This window comes from Mytilus californianus, unplaced genomic scaffold, assembly GCF_021869535.1.
Source record: "Mytilus californianus isolate M0D057914Y unplaced genomic scaffold, xbMytCali1.0.p SCAF_14, whole genome shotgun sequence".
NCBI classification, from domain to species: domain Eukaryota; kingdom Metazoa; phylum Mollusca; class Bivalvia; order Mytilida; family Mytilidae; genus Mytilus; species Mytilus californianus.
Window position 1 is genome coordinate 11,422,435 of NW_026262626.1, and position 20,506 is coordinate 11,442,940.

A 20,506-nucleotide genomic window follows, 5' to 3' on the forward strand; every position below is an offset into this window, starting at 1 on the left:
AATCATTTTGCCTATTTCGTCCTCTTCGGCTTTTATTGACCATTAAAGTATGGGATTAGAATGCCAAAGTCTGGTCGGTTCCTTTGTTTCAGGCAACAATACTACATTTACAATGGAAGTCTTCCTATCTAGTCAAATTATTACAGAATGCAATAACTGATGTTATTTACTTTTTAGCGTACCTTGCTTCATTGACAATGACGATGTTTCAGGTTCCTTTGAAATAAGAGTACTTGCATTCCTAGCCTAGTGCTTTAGCTTCATACTAAGGGAACCCATTTCCTGTATTAGGTAATGTTTTGAAAATACTCCCACTAAAAATCTGTATATTTTGTTTACGAGGTTTCATGCCTTATTTTTATGATTGACTCGTTATGTCATTTTAATCTTTTAAACTAATTTCTTTGTTCAATGCGATACTTCTGTGACATTGGTTAAATGAATGAAATTCTACCCATGTTTTAAAAAAAGTCATTTTTCATTAATCATGTTAACAAGAGTAAACAAATATTGATATATAAACACCGTAATAAAACACCTTCGCTGCACCACCTTGCACTTTAACATTGTTATTTCCTAGCCTCTTCCCTGTTTAAACACAATAAAATGAGTTCCATTTGTAAATTCCACAAGAATGCAAAGCCTAAACACAATAAAAAGTAAACTAATAAAAATACCAAACTCCAAGGAAATTCAAAACGGAAAGTCCTTTATCAAATGGCAAAAAACAAAAACTCAAACACACCAAACGAATTCGAATGGAAAACAACTATCATATTCCTGGCATGGTACAGGCATTTCCTTATGTAGAAAATGTCGCTAACTTGTTTTTTTTTAAAGTTCAATCACTTTTAATTTTTACAATAAATTACATGTCCGGCATTGTTTTTCTTTGATTTAAAAAGCTTTGAACGCGAAAAATAATATTAAATTAAAAAAATAATTATAGGTTGAAAATATTGATTTAGCATGATTGTTTTCATAGAAATTTTCAGGTTGTTTGCAGGACAAATCAACCTGGCAATGTTATCGATACTTTGTGGTCATCGTTGGGATCTATTTGTTTTGATTTTATTGTACGTCTCTTGTTCATTTGAGTAATTGAGTGATTTGAAAATTAGATTGGATTCGTCCTCCGATAAATTGGTATTTAAAATATCTCGAGCGATGTAACGCGCGGGGGGATATAAGTTCTCAATGTATGCATGGCACACAATCAAACAATGAATAAGATTCTCTAACTTAAGTGTAAACTATAGAAAAATGAAATGAAAAAAAAACATCATAAAATTCGGTCGATACAAGGTATTTTTTAAGTAAAGAAATCATAAAAACCTCGGCCAACAGTCTTTGTAAATATAATATCCATCTCATTTCTTAGTAAGAAGTAATGCGGTCATGCCTGCCATGAGTTAATTATATGAAGCTTGAGGAGATGAAATATATGATAATGATCCAAAATTCAACATAAACTATAGAAAAAATAGTTTGTCTGCACAAAGAATACTATTATTTAACCATATTTGATTGATTGAATATTGGTTGCTTAACGTCCAGTGCCTAACCATATTTGATAACATAATACAGAATGAGGGGATATTTTCTTAGTTATCAAGATTGATTGTTGTTTGTTTAACGTCAATTACCAAATATTTCATGCATATTCGAGGGTATCATCAGCTCAGAAGTCAGTACAGTCAGGTGTTCTTTGTAATTTATCACAAACCCATCTTAAATTGTCCGTTTATAAATTTATAAATTGTTAACAAACTAACGTTGACTTTTGATTAATTTGGCTATTATTTTGATGTACTTTTTGGTCATTAAGCTCTTCAACTGTTTCGGTTCTGTTACATCCTTGGCTTTCAAATATTCGAATTTGAGCGTTCCTGATGATGGTAAATCCAGAGAAGCACTTAGAACACATGAAATTTATAAATTGTTGTTTTTTTTGGTTTTTTTTTTCAGGATGAGAAAATATAAACAATAAATCCAATAGATTCTAAGGTTCTTCTGTAAAATGTGTCAACATGGATGAAGGGCGGGAATTGCGTGTCGTCTGCAACAGGGAAATTAGGGTCTATTGGATAGAGACAGAACTTATGCGGGCCACCAACATATTCCTTAAAGATGGTTCTTTAACGTGCAGAGAGTGTGGCACTCTTTCTATACGAGGCATCGGATATATCTTATCGTATTTACACATCATGAACAACCGAAAAACAACACTCTTCTTTAGCATGTGTTTTTCTGTCCGATGAGAAAAGTCAAGGAATTACCATGTTTCTGTACCTATTATAGTTAATAAAAATTTAGAAATAAAAACTTGAAAATTACACTTTAGAGCATTCTTAATCTTCTTGTAGATTATGGTAAATAAATAAGACACATAGGATATATGTCAACGAAACAGCAACCAAATGACACAATAAACCAAGCAAAGATATCCAGAGGCCGACATGTCTGAATATGTCATGTTTGACAGCTGCTTTAGACAGACTGATTTACATGTCTATTCTGTGAAAGGATTATTGGCGAAAGTCACCACGATGTTAAATGGCCGAAACAGCGGGTTGATGCAAATCTTGATGCTGTTCTGTCTTATTATATTTTTATTTGTTCCTCCACGTTTTGATATTTCTTATGGCAAATTTTGTCAGTTAAATGCTCTTACTAGTATTCGACATAATCAATTATAACTACAAGATTGCTAAGACTATATAGTTGAAGACAAGTTCTGTTCTACTGATGAAAGATTGAGATCGCACGTTGACGTCGTTGAATTGCCTTATAGGCGCATGCTCATGTGGGTTCTTTCTCCTATTCACATTCATGCACGCACCCAACTCTTTCGTATACTCACCCCTATTTTACTATCCTGCAGAAAATTTTCAACTATTTCTGATGTAATCAAAACAATATTTGTAAATAAATAAACATGCAGAAAATATTTACTATGATGCATTCAGGCGAGCAAGCATGTGACCACAACTCGTAGTTGTGGTTTATAAAGTATTCAAGTCACTCAATTCTTATTATTGACAACTGATGATGCTGAAATTTGATGGTTTCAATTGAATAAAAGTAACAATTGGCATTAATCATTGAAAAATCACTTCCGTCGCATAGACAAACCCTATACAATCTTTGCAAATATGAAAATTAAAATATATTTGCAATAATTAAGACTTTTAAGATGACGTATTGACAAAAATAGAATACTTCAACGTGATGAATAGCTTGTCTGTTAACGACTCTAGCATCAACGCATTATAAGATTGTAATTGTTCTCTCATATGTAAATTCATCCTTGTAAAAATTAAATAACTATTATCAAGCTAAGAAACGCTCAGAAATTACCGATGTTAAATGAATTTGTTCTAATGTATACACGTCCGGTTGTAACTGTAAAATTAAGACTTTTGGAAAAATGTAAGATTCGTTTCATTCAACGAAGATTTAGTTCAGTTCTGGTTGACCACTCAATATTGTTATATTAACCGCAGAGGGATTATAGTTTTAACACACCTACGTATTTAAATGTTACGACCGAAAGTGACCCGTTTTTAATGTACAATAATATTTAGATATTTATCAATGGATGCTACATATTTACTGTGTAATACTACAGTTCCGGTCTTAAAATGCGATGTGACAGCGACACAATACCAATCATGACGTCACAAAATATAAATAACAATACGGAAACAATTTGCTCCTTAATTTCAAAATGTATAAAAAGGGCAGAAATTGAACGGACTATTTCAATTAAGAAAATTACTTCAATTTCAAGTGTTGTTTGCTTATATAAATAAACAATCTAACGGAAAGATAAATAAATTTTGAGTTGTGCACTGACTGTTAGCCTTGTGTCAGACTTTCTTTGGACGTGCTATAGATATTGTATTGATTAAATATTTTTAGAGCTGTAGGATGAATAGTTATTGTATATTGGTGACGCTATGTTTTGCCAATTGTATTACAGCTCTTCCTATTGGCACTGAGGTACATGTTCACGCACATACGTTTCCTAAGATAGAAAGAATAATTGTCCATGTGCAAAAACGTATGGCTGATATTTGGGACTTTTGGCAGCTAAACAGAAGTAAGTTTATTATCTTATATTAAGTTGTAAGTTTATTATCTTAAATTAAGTTGTAAGACATATCTTTAATTTTGTTTATATATTATTGGCATATTTCTTCCTAAGCAATATTTATGTTATAAATAACCAAATAAAGTTTATAATAAATTTTACCTTAAGTCTGACATAAATGATATCGGAATACAGTAAAGCACCTCCCAAACAACATTTAAAGAATTTAAAATTCAAATTAATATTTAACTATGCTATACATATGATCTTCAATACAGTTCATTGTTACGAAATTTGAAGTTCAGTCAGTCGGTCGACTCTTTCGTTCAATTTAAAAAAAAAACGAAAAATAACCTAAATAACCTCGAGTCGTATAAAATTTTCAACACAATATTGAACAAAGCCCTTTGAGAACAGCCGTTCATTTTCAGTTTTGACACATTTAAAGAATGATAAGATAAAATCTATAAAGTGTATAAGCTGTAAAAACGATTATACATAAAAACTTCGATAAACCGCAATGCAATATTCTTTAAACAAAAACAACAATTCTCGTTCTGGTCTGTAACCTATGTTTGACACACATTTTCAAATTGTGCATATTATTTCAACTTTTATCAAAATCCAGGCCTCTTATGCAAATATTTAATAAACCTACAACCCGAAGTGACCACTTGACTAAATCTTTTAATCTAGATTTTGATGACCTGACAAGTGTTATCTTATATTCCAAAGATCTTTAGCATTAAATTCAGATTAGCTGGAGAAAAGTCTTTTAAATATGAAAACAAACATTTCACCATATTAATAATATTTATGTCTGAAGTAATTAACTAAATTTATGTGGTATATAATATCTTCCACTAGTTGGTCACAGTTTGAAATAAAATATGTCAGAAATGAAACGAATGTCTATCAAAGCAATCAGTTTTGTTTATCAACAAATTAGAACGAAAACGATGTAAAAATCAGATTTCCTGTGATAAGATATTTTTCCACACGTAATGAGGATGAAATTTGTGCACTGTGCATTAATTACCCACAAGACTTAAAAGGGGTACAAGAGAGGTATTTATTCCAAGTTTTTGCTTTTTTTAATATCATTTGACCGTCGCTTGCCCCCCAAAAAATGTTATGTAGACGTTATATCAAAGTCACTGCATTGTAACAGTATCTCACGACAAAAAGAATGAAAAAAACTTTTTTGATATCAGAATTATCTAATCGTGAGCTTTTGTGTTAAATATTTGCACTTAAATGTTCAAGGTAACGGAATTGATGTAAAAACCACAAAAAAATAAGTTTCTTTATTCCAATAAACGTGACGTGGTGTTCATGTTCCTTCAAAGAGAATTCCCAAGTAACAAAGCCAACATAAACTTAGTGTAAATATTTGGTCAACCGAAATTTCTTACAGCAACTAATATTCATGTGACGCCTTGTAAAACTATCAAAATCGGACTCAATTTGCTAATGTTTATAACGTCAGTATTCCATCCGAAAAAAGCAACAAATACTGGCCAGACAGTACAAAACTAAGCCAGTCAAAATTAGATTTTGATGGCCCGACAACACAGTTATTTCGTAGTGTATTTCTTTTAGACAATAAATGAAAATTAAAATAATCTAACCTGAGCTTTCTCAATAAAATTTTTACAGTGTGGTGTACTACTTTTGGGACAAATTATATCAAAATTATAGAAAACTTCATCAGCTCAAATTTAAAATATGGACAATTTTATGTTAAAGGGGTCTTGAATTCTTTTGACAGCTTCAGGCATACTAATTTTAAACCCTTTTCAGCTGGACCAAATCACTACTTTACTTTAAAATTCAGGACCCACATTTTTTATGAAAGTGTAACTTATCCCCCTACTTGCTATTTGAGGCATAAAAGATGAAGAAATAAATTTAGAAGGGGTATGCAAAAAATTGCAACTAATACACTGTCCACATTAGGGACTAGTATATTTGTAGACAACGAAAATCAAAGTACGATAACTGTGTTCCCGGACCTGATATACTTATCATGTTCTAGTAGAGTACAGTATATTAAACATAACACACGAAAATGGATGTCACTGGTTAACTTTGCTGTCAAAAATGCAAAGTATTTTTTTTATCTAGTATATATCTCAACCAGCTACGACCGGTCGTGCGTCGTTAGCGATGAGCTGTAATTGCTTTCAATTTACCCCCTTTTCTCATCTGTTGAACTTTTACCAGGCCTGATCATCAAATTTTAAAATTCTTCTTACATTGTAGATATTTGTCCCCCTTCACTGTGTATGTTTTCTGATGATTCTGGACTACCCAGAAGACCAAAGGGTACAGGTGAGTTTAAATAAAGTTCTTGTGGTTTACATAGAAAAGTTGTAAGAATGCATATTGTGACTCAAAAGATTGCTAGTAAAGGCACCAGTACTTCTGAAATATCAGTTACTTCTTGTCATCTAATACATATCCGAAAATTTAGATACTTGATTTCGTCCTAAACTATATATTTTTTTTAAAGATAGCACTTTACTTTGTAAATGCCTTTTTATAAGCTATCAAATTCGTTTTAAGAAGCTTATAATTTAAATATGGAATGTTCTTGAATAATTATTTGGTCTTCTATTACTCCGATCTTTTAACTCGTCTGTAAACAAAAATATTTCGTTTAATCATTTTCTGATGATTATGACATAGGAATCAAACCTCGTGGGACTAGGAAGTGATGCGCATGTCTAGCCATATAGCCATTTTGCTCTTACGTGTGATAAGAAATGCAATTGGCAAACATTTTGTCAAGATTTTTGATTTTATTGCAGAAGAATGAGTTTTTCATTTATATTATTTCACGCCATATGTATGCTTTTTGTTTTTTTTTGCGTTTAAGTCCTATAGCAGCCAGCTAAAAATAAAAATAAAAAACAAACCCCATCTTTAATAAACTAAACATGCATACATTTATTTATATCAAAATCAATCTTGTTTAATAATTTAATCTGGCAATCTACCCATAAGTTAAGAATTCTTTTATTTTGAACCAAATGACATTCAAAGTTAAAAAAAATCCTTAAAAATCCATATTCTTGATTTTCAAAAGATTATTTGAAATATTTTTCGTGCTTGTTTTTGACCTCAGTCTCTCAAAAAAACTACCAGCAACTACCTTGGCCTAAACGCAATATTTTTGTCTTACTTATTTAAATTATAACTTGGATGGAGAGTTGTCTCATTGGCACTCATACCATATCTTCCTATATATATTTACAACACGTATTGGATAATCTTCTGTTTTACAACAGCATTCAATAGCTCAATGACGATTGCGTAACAAACTGCTTTTGTTTTTTACAAGTAAATCTAATTTTGTCAATCATGCATAAGGTATCTAATGTTAAGTTGAATTATTGGTACCATGAAAACGGTTCTAAACATTTCAATTACTGAAGTTTTACTGGAATAATAATTTATATCGTCTGATTAACAATGTGATAGCAAAAACACGATGTATCAGAAATTGTATCTCAAAATCAGATGTGATAAAGAGTACCGATGGGTACTGTACATGAAAGTTGATTAGATAAAATCTCAAGCAATTAAAACACTGGATGCAAATGTTTGCTACAATTTGATTTTATGTTCTAAATTGATCGAGAATCCAAGCAGAACATTCATAAGTTTAAAAAAAAAAACATTTATGAACTTTTAGATTTAATTTAGTATAATTTAGTTTATGCATATATAATTTATTTATGTTAAAATCGTATTTTTCTAAATGAATACTAATAACCCCTTTTTTTGCAGGAGGTTCCGTTTTTTATAATGGCGATATTGTCTTGGACAGTTCCAATGAAAAGTATATTTTCGGAGATAATGAAGTTTCCATTCGTAAAAAAAGATCCGCCGTTCGAACTCAGAACAAATTATGGCCGTATGGTATTCTCAAATACAAATGGGCGTCGAATATAGGTAAACTATATACAAATACTATCTAATGACATTCTCATCTTTGTAAATATACTATAATCATATTTACAGTGACATTTGTAAATTTACGGGTGTAATAAAAATGTAAATAGATAAAATAGTTAGTTGTATCTTTTCAATCGATGTTCACTTGACTTTTCAAACGAGACTCTTTAACATACTTTTTGACGCATTAAGTACTTTAAATGACAAAGTAGTTTACATTTTGGTTATACAATTACACTAACTCTACTTTAAAAAAAAATTACTACTTTCATAATCAATGACCGTGAAAGATGATTTTTGTTGGGGAAAGACACGATTTTTTTTATCTTGGATGTCGTTTGCCTGTTAACCTACATATACACAATTGAAAAATTAGGATGAGTGGGGGCGGGGGTGAGGGGTGGACAAGCTTCAACCCATGCATATGCAATATAATATATGTATATACATGTAATTTATTGACTATTCCGTCATAGAGTTGAAGTTAGGGGTCATCTTAATCTTGCTTTAAGGGATGGCCTCTAAAGTTCATTACTGAAGACCTTCCAGCAACTGTCTAGATGAACAACAATGAAAGCCATATTCATTTGATACAATTGCTTATTTCCGTAAATGTCATTGGATATATGAGTTCCATGTTTATTCAACCCATATTTTTCTTTTTCCAAAGGATCCGTTATCAAGATTTTTTTCTACAATTGTGTCTGCAAATGGATGTACTCTTAAAGTTATATCTCAGTAAAGATAATCTTTAATTTGGAAAATATGATATTGAACAATGAATAAACCATGAACAATGAACATTGAACAATGAACAATGAATGAATGAGTGAACAATGAATATGTGTCAATTTTAAAAGACTTTCCTTAAATCTAACTATGATAAATAAGCACTTAAGGATGTTCGCACCTCTATTTGAAAATAACAAGTTTTTTTAAAAGACTGTTGGAAATTGATATTTTATAGATAACGGAACTTAAAAAGTAGAAAAAAATGACAGGTCCGTGTTCTTGTTTTTAAGATATAGTCAATTGAAACTTTGGCGGGAAATGATTCTCTCTAGATTTTTCATAGATTTAACAGTGGCATCTTTTTTCTTTAAAAAATTATGAAACAAATAACAAGGATTTTATAAGATTTTCAAAAATAGCTTTTTATGCTATTAATATATAATAAAATTATGATAAGTAAAGTAGGGTTTAGCGGGCAAATTTTTTATTGGCACAACATGGATAAAACTAGAGTACTTCGAATATCTGACAAAAAGTCAAAAACAAAAGTAGCGAATATCCTTAAAATAAGAAACCATGACAAGGAATTTTCTTATCTTCTTATCAACCAATTTTTCCAATTTGATGTAAATTATCATCACGGTCATGTTTACAACGTCTTATATTTTTCTGTAGATAAAAAGAGTAAACGAGTGATCAGAAAAGCTATGCAGCATATTGCAGACAACACCTGTATAACATTTAAGAAAGCCAAAAATAAGGATGAAAATTATGTCAGATTTATTAGTGAGCCGGGGTAAGTGTTTTGATATTTCAGATTTGATCATTTCTTAGATTCCAGTGTTTTCTTTTCTTTTCTTCAGATCCCTGTGAATGGCTCTTTATAAACATTGTAGATCTGCTACTGTCACGGGGGAAATAAAAAACCACAAAATCAAGAATCAAATAGACAATCATTTTGTCAAAAGAAAAAAGGACAAACACCAGCCCGCTACACTACACTACACTACACTACACTACACTACACTACACTACACTAGACCTAAACTAAATATTAGGGATAAACAGTTCCTGTTCTTGTTGCTCCGGATAATCTGGTCATAAGTCGTACTCGGCAGATTATTTATGAATAATTACATTACGTGTATATTTCATTTGAATCCCTAGTTTTGATTGGCTGACCACAATTGCAAAGCACTCTAATATCATATTTTATTTCCGTCAACACAACAGCTATGACTGCATGCACGTTATTTTAAATAGTATATTTCGTTTTTCTAAATAAAAGTTTGAGGTTGATGTTTCGTGACTAAAATTCACATTTCTATTAAATTTGTAATTGTATAATTATCAATATATATTTTTAGTTACTACTGGTAGTTTGTCACGTTATTTAACAAAGCACACAATTTGTATCAAAATATTAAACATGTATATTGGATATAATTTTATGCATAATTGTATACTCTGTATAAACTTAGCTTGAGACGCAGAAGTTGTACACCTGTTTAATAATTCCTTGTGATTTTGAATTGTAATGTTTTCATTGAAGGAATGTGGAAAATAATAATTGAATTTATTGGAAAAGTATAAATATGCTGTTTGAAATCCAGACAAAAAACTATACGCACTTGGTAAAACCAATGGCAAAGAAACAACTCTTATAATGCTGTGCTTCATGTCAAGGATAAAAAATCTTGGCAGATGCTTAGAACTAACATTTGTATAATATATTGGCAAAAAACAAAAACCCAACAAATCTTTAGCTAGATCTATGTATCTCAATTGTTGGAGTTTTTCAGATAAAATAAAAATTACAAAAACATCTTATAGCTTCATTGTAGCTTACTTAGCTTCTCTTATAAGGATTGTAAAATAACAGGCACACAGTTCTTTGCCTTATGCAGACATTTTATAATTTGTGGAAAATATTTGATGTTATACAAAAACTCTTTCAGATGTTGGTCTAATATAGGACATGTCGGCAATGGAGAACAGAAATTAAGTATAGGTAGAGGATGTAATGAAGTAGTGGGCGTGGCCGTACACGAGTTATTGCACGCTCTTGGGTTCTGGCATGAACAGGTAATAAAACTTCAAAGACATTATTTTTCAAGTTAATTTGTATGTAGGTTCATAAATTCATACATTTAGAAGATCATAGCTAAAAAGTATATGAAAGATATGAGATAATATACTGACGGGCTTTAAAAACGCAACACACATGTTGGTGATTTCTTTTACCAACTGTTGATTAATCTTCTTATAACTACTTTTCATGCTTACCATTCTTCTTTCTGTTTAAAAAAATAAATACCTGACTTACTTTGGGTAATTGAACATATCGATTTATTGACATCGCACGAATTTCTTAAATCAATATTTGAAACCCATGTTTAATGTTTTAAGGTTCCTTTTCTTCGTGAAACATTTCTTTCAATCATACCCATACTTGTTCCAGCAACAAAACGTTACATTTCCATATTGCCGAAACTGAGCAGTGGAAATCTGAATCAGGCTATAAGAATATAGCTGGCAGAAATACATGAACGTGGTGTTGTTAGGCCATTTCTCGCCAGAAACTCCTCTAACTGTCCTTCCAACAACAGTACAGGCAGACGGGATGTATTGATGCCCATCAATAACCAGATCAATATGTAAAGACAATGCCACGTCATTGACGAGACATGCTTACGGCCGCAATGTCAACTGCCAATCAAGTCGAAGAATGCCATGGCAAAAATTCATGCTTTAAATGTTTCCCATATTCTGAAATGTCAAAGAATTGGCTGCAGAAAAAGTCCAAAAGTTTAAACCACATTATTGCCAAACACACACTGTAATGGGTGAGACCGAGGCGAGGGTTTCAGTGCATACCACCATATTTGAACATTAAACATGACGTAATCAATTCAACGTTTGAACATATCCGAACTGCAACATTTTTTGAAACAATGAATTGATGAATGAGTTTTATGTTTATACGTTTATTTTTACAAGAATTGTTTATTTGAAAATGAGAATTAAAAATAATATTCTAGTGTTGGATTTTTAAGTCTGTCAGTATATACACATTTCGCAAACCAATATTTGTAAATGAGGTTTTTTTTGTTGCAATTTGAACCACTTATAATATATTGTAAAAGTAGGTTTTGTTTATATCTGTCAAAGAATGTTTAATAGCAATCGTTTATGACAAGTCTTGCATCTATATAATACTAGTATGCAGAATACATTTTATTGCAAAAAACAAATAACATAAAAAAAATAATTTACGAAATAATACCAATTAGAAAATAGAATTCTTGCATTCAGTACTGACTAATAAGCAAAACTTTCTCCTAGTGTTATCAAGATATTCCTGACCTGCAGAGTATGGTGGCCCTTATTATTTGTTGAGATAATGTACTATCATGAACATACGGATATGGGAAAATATACCCGTTTGGTGTTCAAGGAACCAACTAAATTGTAATAATTTGAGATTATCTGTATGATTCCTTGATTTTTTGTTTAGTCTAGGCCAGATAGAGATAACTATGTACAGGTACTGATGGAGAATGTAGCAGAGAGGTACAAGAAGGATTTTGAAAAACTCAATAAAACATTAGTAAATTCAAGAGGCTACCCTTATGACTACCTCAGCATAATGCACTACAAAGAATTTACTTTCACTAATACAGGAGATGAAACTATAAAGGTAAATATTTGCATTTCCTAATATTAAAAATATTTCCATAGTGGGTATTCAATAAAGAATCTATGCATGCATGTATATATAATACGCTTTATAAAAGATTGATGTAGTGAATAATGTAATAATAAGATAACGTCAATACGACAATAAAGTTCTTTTCTATTTGGTAATAATACCAATGATTTTGCACTTAAATTTAAAGGACACCTCTCTTATATGGTCAGTTTTTCCTATTCCCAAGCGTGACATTCAGGGCATTTGTTACATTGCTACAATGACTGCTTTTTTCAGTGTCAAAACTTTTAACATGTAGTAATGGTAAACGCAAACGAGACGATATAAAATAAGGATGATGATTAATGGCTGCTTAACATCCAGCTTCAAATTAATATGCATATTCAGGACGAGAACATGTTAATGAATTATGAATATTAACTCTGCTTTGTACTAGACCGACACGCTGAGCCGGATTTTTAACGTGCTAGTTCACACGGTAACAGTCCGCAGGAAGACATGTCACCTTACCAGGAAACAATATTCTGACTCCGAGCCATATATATATATATATATATATATATATATATATATATATATATATATATATATATATATATATAAAATAAGGAGACTTGGTATGATCGCCAATGATACTGCTATCGACTAAAGTTCAAATAACGTAGATGTTAGCAACTTTAGGTCACTGTACGGCCTTCAACAATGAAAATAGTCCATACCATAAAGTTCAAACATACAACAAAAAAAAAGAAAAAAGCAACAACGGTCGGATTTATGACAAAACAATAAACGAAAAAAATATATGACAGACAGCAACCAACGACAACCACGTGCACTGTACTCATTTATACTAAAGAAACAGTCATTCATTAATCTAATCGTTCATTTGATCAGATCCTTTGGATATTTGAATCCGGAAAGGTATATTTTTGTTTGTTTCTGTAGGTTAAAGGTATCGGAAAGAAATTACGGATGCCAATTGGACAGAGAACTGCTATGAGTAATATAGACATAGCACAGCTTAGAGATATGTATCACTGTAACAAGAAACAAGACGCCAATGAAACAGGTAAATTTTATAAATATATTAATGTTCAATCTCATTGTACAGCATACCTACGTCCCTTCTTTTCACAAATAAGTTTTGATACCATCATTACTTAAACTCATTATAATGTAATAACGAAAAGTAAAATAACAAAATAACTGAACACCAAGGAAAATTCAAAACAGAAAGTCCCTTATCAAATGGCAAAATCAAAAGCTAAAACACATCAGACGAATGGAAAAACAGCTGCCATTTCCATATATTGTAGTCGCATTGAATTCCATTATATTGACAACAATGAGCAAAGCAAACAGACATAATAGGTAAAAATGTCAAAAATCAGGATACAGCAGTCAACATTGTGTTATAATCTTAATCACTATAAAAACTTACAACTATGTCAACCAAGGAAAACAAAATGGCATATAGACACTCTATAGACAAATCACATAAGCAAAAATGAAAGATCAGAATACAAAAAAATACCATAACACAATAACACAATGGTGGAATGTATAAATACCGTACCATGGTTTTTAACAAATGTGTGCTGAAACGTAACTGCACTAGTAAAAACAAGGACAATTGACAAATGAAAAGAGTATTTAAGGATTTCTTTATTCATATGAGAAGCATTACTGGACTATATCTACAGATCATGATTTTTTGTTATTTTAGTGTGCCTACCAGGATGGGTGAAATTTCAGAGAAGCTGTTACAAATTTTTAAAAAGGCCTAAGTATCAGTTTGCAGCCGCGGTAAAGTACTGCAGAGAGTTCAACAGTTATCTAGCACAAATTGACAATAAATACGAAGACAAATTTTTACAAAAACATGTGGTAAAAAAATATCCCAATACGCTAAGATGGAGACTAGGAGGAAAGAAAATAAATGATACTTTTTATTGGATAAATGAGGATAACGAACCAATAGAAATAAAGTATTCAAATTGGGCGGAAGGAAATCCGGCAAAGTACACATCAATGGTTCTACGCAAACACAACAAGACGTCTGAAGCTGTTAGTTGGCAAGGAGCATGGACAGGATCTTTCAAAAATTTTCCTAAGAATTCGTATGCGTTTATATGTGAACGTCCAGCTAAACGTAAGTTTACTAACTGTGCTATGTTACAAAAATCATTGGAGACAGAAGATCATAAATTTGAATGATACAGCTAATATTAGCATAGACATCAGAGTAAAGGTTCCCAAAACTCTCCACCACTTTTTAGTTTATTTACTATAACAAATATATCCGATACACTTTATCTTTTCTTTGCTTATCAGAGTGTATTAGACGTGACTCGAAAGTATCTTTCGCGACTATAATTAAACATTTAGGCGATTGTAAAATAAATAGATAATTCAAAACTATAGAAATATAAGTTGCTTAAATTAAATCCTACACATATACTATTGTAGAATATTTGCTTTTAAAAGTTTTGACGTTTTTTGAGTGAAAGATGTTGTTTTACATCCTTTTACTCGGACATACCTGTACGGAGTTTTTTTTTTGCAATTTTTTGCAATTTTTTATTTTTTATTTGAAAACACCTACAAGTAACTTTCTATGCAAAGCGTTCAGATGATTATTGCAAATGTCCATGTTTCATGCAAATATACATATATATCGGAATGTCAAATGGCTTGGATAAGTTTTTTATATATAATATGACTACTATTTTCTCATTCACAGGCAAATGTATCCCTGGTAATTATTCAGACGGTCGTGAGTACCGTGGTACACTAGCCCACACATTTACTGGCATAACTTGCCAGAATTGGAATTTGCAGTATCCACATCAACATAAGGTTATACCGAAAGGTTCATTACAAATAGACCCTGATGGACTAGGGGAACATAACTACTGTAGGAATCCGTCCAAGCTGAGGAGAAATAGACCATGGTGCTTTACTACTAAATCTAAAATAGAATGGGAATATTGTGATGTGCATATATGTAGTAAACTTGTTAAGAAAACGGACAATAAAATTCCAGAAAGATTGACTGAACAAAATAAACAAAAACGAAAAAAGAGGAACACATTGAAGAATTCTAAGACAAAGAGGCTGACTGTGGTATAATTTGAATATGTAGTAGTTTTCTCAAAGGAAGATTAATATAGTATTATCAAAGACTTTAAAAGTAATATTTGTCTATAAGATGGCAATATAACGCATGGCATCGAATCCAGGCTGTAGAGAGAATGTAGATTGACAAAATGTCAACGTTGGAACTAACGAACATGATATTTACGCATAGTTGTATACAGTACTATCGCAACTTTCCGTTCAGATTTTATTTACAGTATTACGTTTGAAATAGAAGTATGACAATCAGAAGACTGAAACGTATTTGTTTATTTGTTTTTATATCTAATTGATACATTTTTGTATAGAAGAAATCTGGACCGATTTTGAGTGTTTCTTTTTGATGCATTTTTGTATGAAAGAGATGTGAATTTTGTTTTTATATAGAAATATATGTACGATGTGCAATAATAGTACTAACTTATATTACATATATTTATTGGTTTCACATTTTCATTTCTAAGTTTTTAACAGCACAGATATAAAAAGGGTAAAGGTTGGAATTCCTATACAATGTATCAATATTGATTTCCATATATCATTGTCGTGTAAAGTTGTCACACTCGTAATTGAGAGAACACGGTGCTGTTTAACATTTTCTTTCTTTAGAAAGTAAACATTGATTTGTAATGCAAGATTAAAAGCATATAAATATAATTTGCTTATTTTGTTTGCGATGAATTTCAAGCATAACATATTTCAGTTCATCAGGTTGACAGAGAGTCTAGCTCAAAAGAAATTTATCACTCTATTTCATCTAACTGGATCTTAGAACACATATTCTAATATACTTTTAAACATTATATGCGTCTAAAACCTGTTTTTAGTCGATACTTAATGGTTGCAAACTGATTTTCAAAATAATTTAATGGTTTATCATTGGTAAATAAAAAGTAATTTATGAAAAGCGCTTCGTACCAATAAAATTTATAGTGTTAATTCATTTTTATAGAACCAATACTTTGTCCAGCTGTCCCGATTCTCCCTTTTCCTCAGAGTTTATCATGATTATCACAGTAGCGTTTAAGAAGTATGAATGTATCGGTCAGCCGATTCATGATGATGACCATAAAACGTATGTAGTGCTTGTTAATTTCAGTCGTTCCTCCTTACAACTCTGTTGGAGCAATTATGTGTATAGAACACACTCCTGTCCTTAAATTGTTAATAGTTATCAAAGGTACCTGGATTATAATTTAGTACGCTAGACGCGCGTTTCGTCTACATAAGACTCATCGGTGACGCTCATATCAAAATAGTTATAAAGCCGAACAAGTACAAAGTTGAAGAGCATTGAGGATCCAAAATTCCAAAAAGTTGTGCCAAATACGGCTAAGGTAATCTATGAATGGGATAAAAAAATCCTTAGTTTTTCGAAAAATTCAAAGTTTTGTAAACAGGAAATTTATAAAAATGACCACATAATTGATATTCATGTCAACACTGAAGTGCTGACTGCTGGGCTGGTGATACCCTCGGGGACGAAACGTCCACCAGCAGTGGCATCGACCCAGTGGTGTAAATAGTTATCAAAGATACCAGGATTATAATTTAGTACGCCAGACGCGCGTTTCGTCTACATAAGACTCATCAGTGATGCTCATATCAAAATAGTTATAAAGCCAAACAAGTACAAAGTTGAAGAGCATTGAGGATCCAAAATTCCAAAAAGTTGTGCCAAATACGGCTAAGGTAATCCATGAATGGGATAAAAAAATCCTTTGTTTTTCGAAAAATTCAAAGTTTTGTAAACAGGAAATTTATAAAAATGACCACATAATTGATATTCATGTCAACACCGAAGTGCTGACTACTGGGTTGGTGATACCCTCGGGGACGAAACGTCCACCAACAGTGGCATCGACCCAGTGGTGTAAATAGTTATCAAAGGTGCCAGGATTATAATTTAGTACGCCAGACGCGCGTTTAGTCTACATAAGACTCATCAGTGACGCTCATATCAAAATAGTTATAAAGCCAAACAAGTTAACTTGCACTAGCGTAAAGTATTAACTGAGACACGTAAACGGTCATACGATGAATCAGAGGGTATGTCACTGCTGACAAAATAAAACAGACAAGTTTGTGCAAATGGGACAAATCAAGATGGAAATAATCAAACGGAATACTTTTGCAAATCAACCTACATCTTACGATACAGCAACAAAACCAGAATAAATACATCTGCCTCTCCTTAAATATCTCTCTCCGAATAGTGATAATTTTCATCGATGAGTTAAATGTAGAAATGTTGTGTTTCATTTCCCAAAGAATGTCTGTCACACATACAATCTTTACAGAATTATTTACTATTAAATTGGATATTTCTTTCAAATGGTTATATTTGTTGAAGAAAAAGAGAGGCGAAAGATACCAGAGGGACTCACAAGTTGAAAATAAACTGACAACGTCATGTTAAAAAAAGAAAAAGACCAACAGACAAACAAACAAAAAATAGAACACACAAGACAACATAGAAAACTAAAGACTGAGCAATAGGAACCCCACCAAAAACTGGGGGTGATCTCAGGTGCTCCGGAAGGGTAAGTAAAGCCTGCTCCACATGTGGCACCCGTTGTGTTGCTCATGTTAGTTCAAACCCAGTAATAAGTCCAATTCGGTAGGTCACATTCGGGAAAAGGAACGGGATTGTAGTTACGACATAAGGAACATATCCTCTATTTTCTGTGAAACGTATATTCCCTTACGGCCAATAACTCGTGATGGTGTCCGTAAAACTTATGAAGGGATGATTCCAACTTCACCAATCGGAACTCTTGCTTCCTTGTGAGCATCAACCGTCTATAAAGGAAATCATTATAGGAAATACAAGCCCTGGAATATCGTATCAACTGGGAGATATAAACTCAGTATGCAGGCGCTGCTGGAATGTTGCTACATAGAAATGAAAATTCACAATTGGGAAGCTAAAATCATCTCTTTTGTCGTACAGTTTTGTTTTCAACCGACCCTCATTGTCAATTTCTAGATGTTAGTCAAGATATGAGGCAGACTAAACTTTATCTGTTATATCCTTTATCTCGAGATCGAAGGGATAGATGCTTTCAACATACTCACCAAATTTTGAACTATTTAGTGAGAGAACTTCGTCTATATAGCGGAAAGTAAAGTTACAGGATACTGCTAACTTCTTTTCTTTCTTCCTAAGAAGTTCCTGTATGAAATTAGCCTCATATGAATAAAGGGACAAGTCGGCAAGAAGAGGGGCACAGGTTGTTCCCATGGGAATGTTGGTTGTTTTTTGAAAAACACGTTCTCCAAACGTAACAAATATGTTGTCAACCAAGAAATCAAGCATCTTGATAATGTCAGTTTCAGAGAATTTTTTGTTTGAATCAGAGTGATTTTTTACAAAGTAGGATGTATCCGTCCCTAAGACAAGATACTTATAATTACGTTGGCCATTCTGTTTTATGAAACAGAAAGTTTAAATGTTTAAAAGTTGCTGGCTGGAGAAATTATGCATTGGTGTTGATAAAATATATAAATACGCAAGACCCTTGTTTTTAATTTGAAAAATCATGTATAACTGCTTAGGGACCAACATCTTAACTACTTTTATACACATAAAATCATTCAATCGGTTTTTACAGTAAATTCATACATAAATTCTTGAATGAGCCTTTTTTTGGAGGTTAAAATATTTCTTAAAAAAGAAACTTTTGATTTTGAATGCCTAATCAGAAAAACAACAAATAGATCCATATCATCAGATTTTATGGATTGCACGGTGGAAAAATATAATTAAACTGCAAACCTTTGATATTGTTATATTATCAAATGCCCTCCTCTAGTTTACATTTGTGATAAACAAGTAAACATTTGTTTCATATATATCTATTCTATCGGTAACATAACGTTATATACAACTACATAGCAAATATTTATCCTACAGGTATATTTGAAAAATCCCATCAACTTGAAGTAGTACAATTATGTCGACTATTAGTATGTACTTATTCAAATATAATTTACTTCACGTCATTTCGTGTTATTCTTAAGAATTCAAAAGAAGTAAAATATTCATTGAGAAAGATCAATTCAAGTTATGTTATATATTCTAAGCTTAATGTACAGTATTAAAAATGTTCCGTTATGAACGGTTAAAACATAATGATAACAAAAGTCATTCTACAATTCGGTATACAATTTCATGAATGTGCAACAGGTATCTTTAGCGTTTAATCAAATATTTGTATGTTTAATCTGTTATGTCCTGAAGATGGTTAACTCTTGTGTACAACCATTTGTGGTTGGTGTTTAAAATTCGCTTTGTAACACATACATGTACCTTAGTTTATAATTAGTACAAAGACTATTCTGTATCTTATTTTCTGATAAACATTTTGTTCTGCATTGTTCGAATTTTGAATCGTTGTGACTTTGATACTTTCCGATGTACAGCAAATTACATATACGACGAATAAAAGTAGAACTGTAAAGAATGCACCTACATATCATCGCAGAGTTTATTTTTCTAATTTTAAATTTTCATTTCTCGAAACCCTGTCCTACACATTTTCTTTAAAGACGATATTATATTGGCACTGAACCAAATCTTCGTTCAAAACAAGGTCAATTATAGTGCCTTGTCACAATCAGCGTATACAAAGTTAATTTGAAAATTTCATAACAATTGGATAATTTGAGAAAAAAAAATATGGATCAATTGGAAGTACAAAAACAAAACAATACAAATTATACTACTGTATTCAGTAAGAGAATATTAATACTTCTACGCTCGATGTAGATATTAAAGAAAGAACCTATGTGAGGAAGTTCACATACCCCACACCCCCGCATTGTTACTGGGAAAACAAATTTTTACCAGATTCCTTAGTTCA

At 31.7% G+C, this 20,506-nt stretch overlaps 2 protein-coding genes across 2 annotated transcripts in view; one reads left to right on the forward strand and one right to left on the reverse strand.

Moving 5' to 3' along the window:
* The window catches only part of LOC127724197 (uncharacterized), a 158,125-nt gene extending 153,806 nt beyond the window's left edge, over positions 1–4,319 (reverse strand). Inside the window, exon 1 of the mRNA XM_052231097.1 lies at positions 4,259–4,319. The gene's annotated coding sequence lies outside the window, so the exon portion shown is untranslated. The remainder of the gene's footprint in view (positions 1–4,258) is intronic.
* On the forward strand, positions 3,542–16,298 carry LOC127724187 (uncharacterized). Its single transcript, XM_052231087.1, has 9 exons — positions 3,542–4,105; positions 6,362–6,430; positions 7,892–8,056; positions 9,467–9,587; positions 10,750–10,876; positions 12,309–12,491; positions 13,449–13,572; positions 14,230–14,655; positions 15,247–16,298. The coding sequence occupies exons 1-9, from the start codon at positions 3,934–3,936 to the stop codon at positions 15,633–15,635; spliced, it is 1,776 nt and encodes a 591-aa protein (XP_052087047.1). The 5' UTR covers positions 3,542–3,933; the 3' UTR covers positions 15,636–16,298.
* The last annotated feature ends 4,208 nt before the right edge of the window (positions 16,299–20,506 follow it).

Coding starts and splice junctions, on each gene's coding strand:
- LOC127724187 (XM_052231087.1), top strand. CDS start 3,934: ATGAATAGTTATTGTATATTGGTGACGCTATGTTTTGCCAATTGTATT. Junction 4,106..6,361: donor CTTTTGGCAGCTAAACAGAA/GTAAGTTTATTA, acceptor CTTACATTGTAG/ATATTTGTCCCCCTTCACTG. Junction 12,492..13,448: donor CAGGAGATGAAACTATAAAG/GTAAATATTTGC, acceptor TTGTTTCTGTAG/GTTAAAGGTATCGGAAAGAA.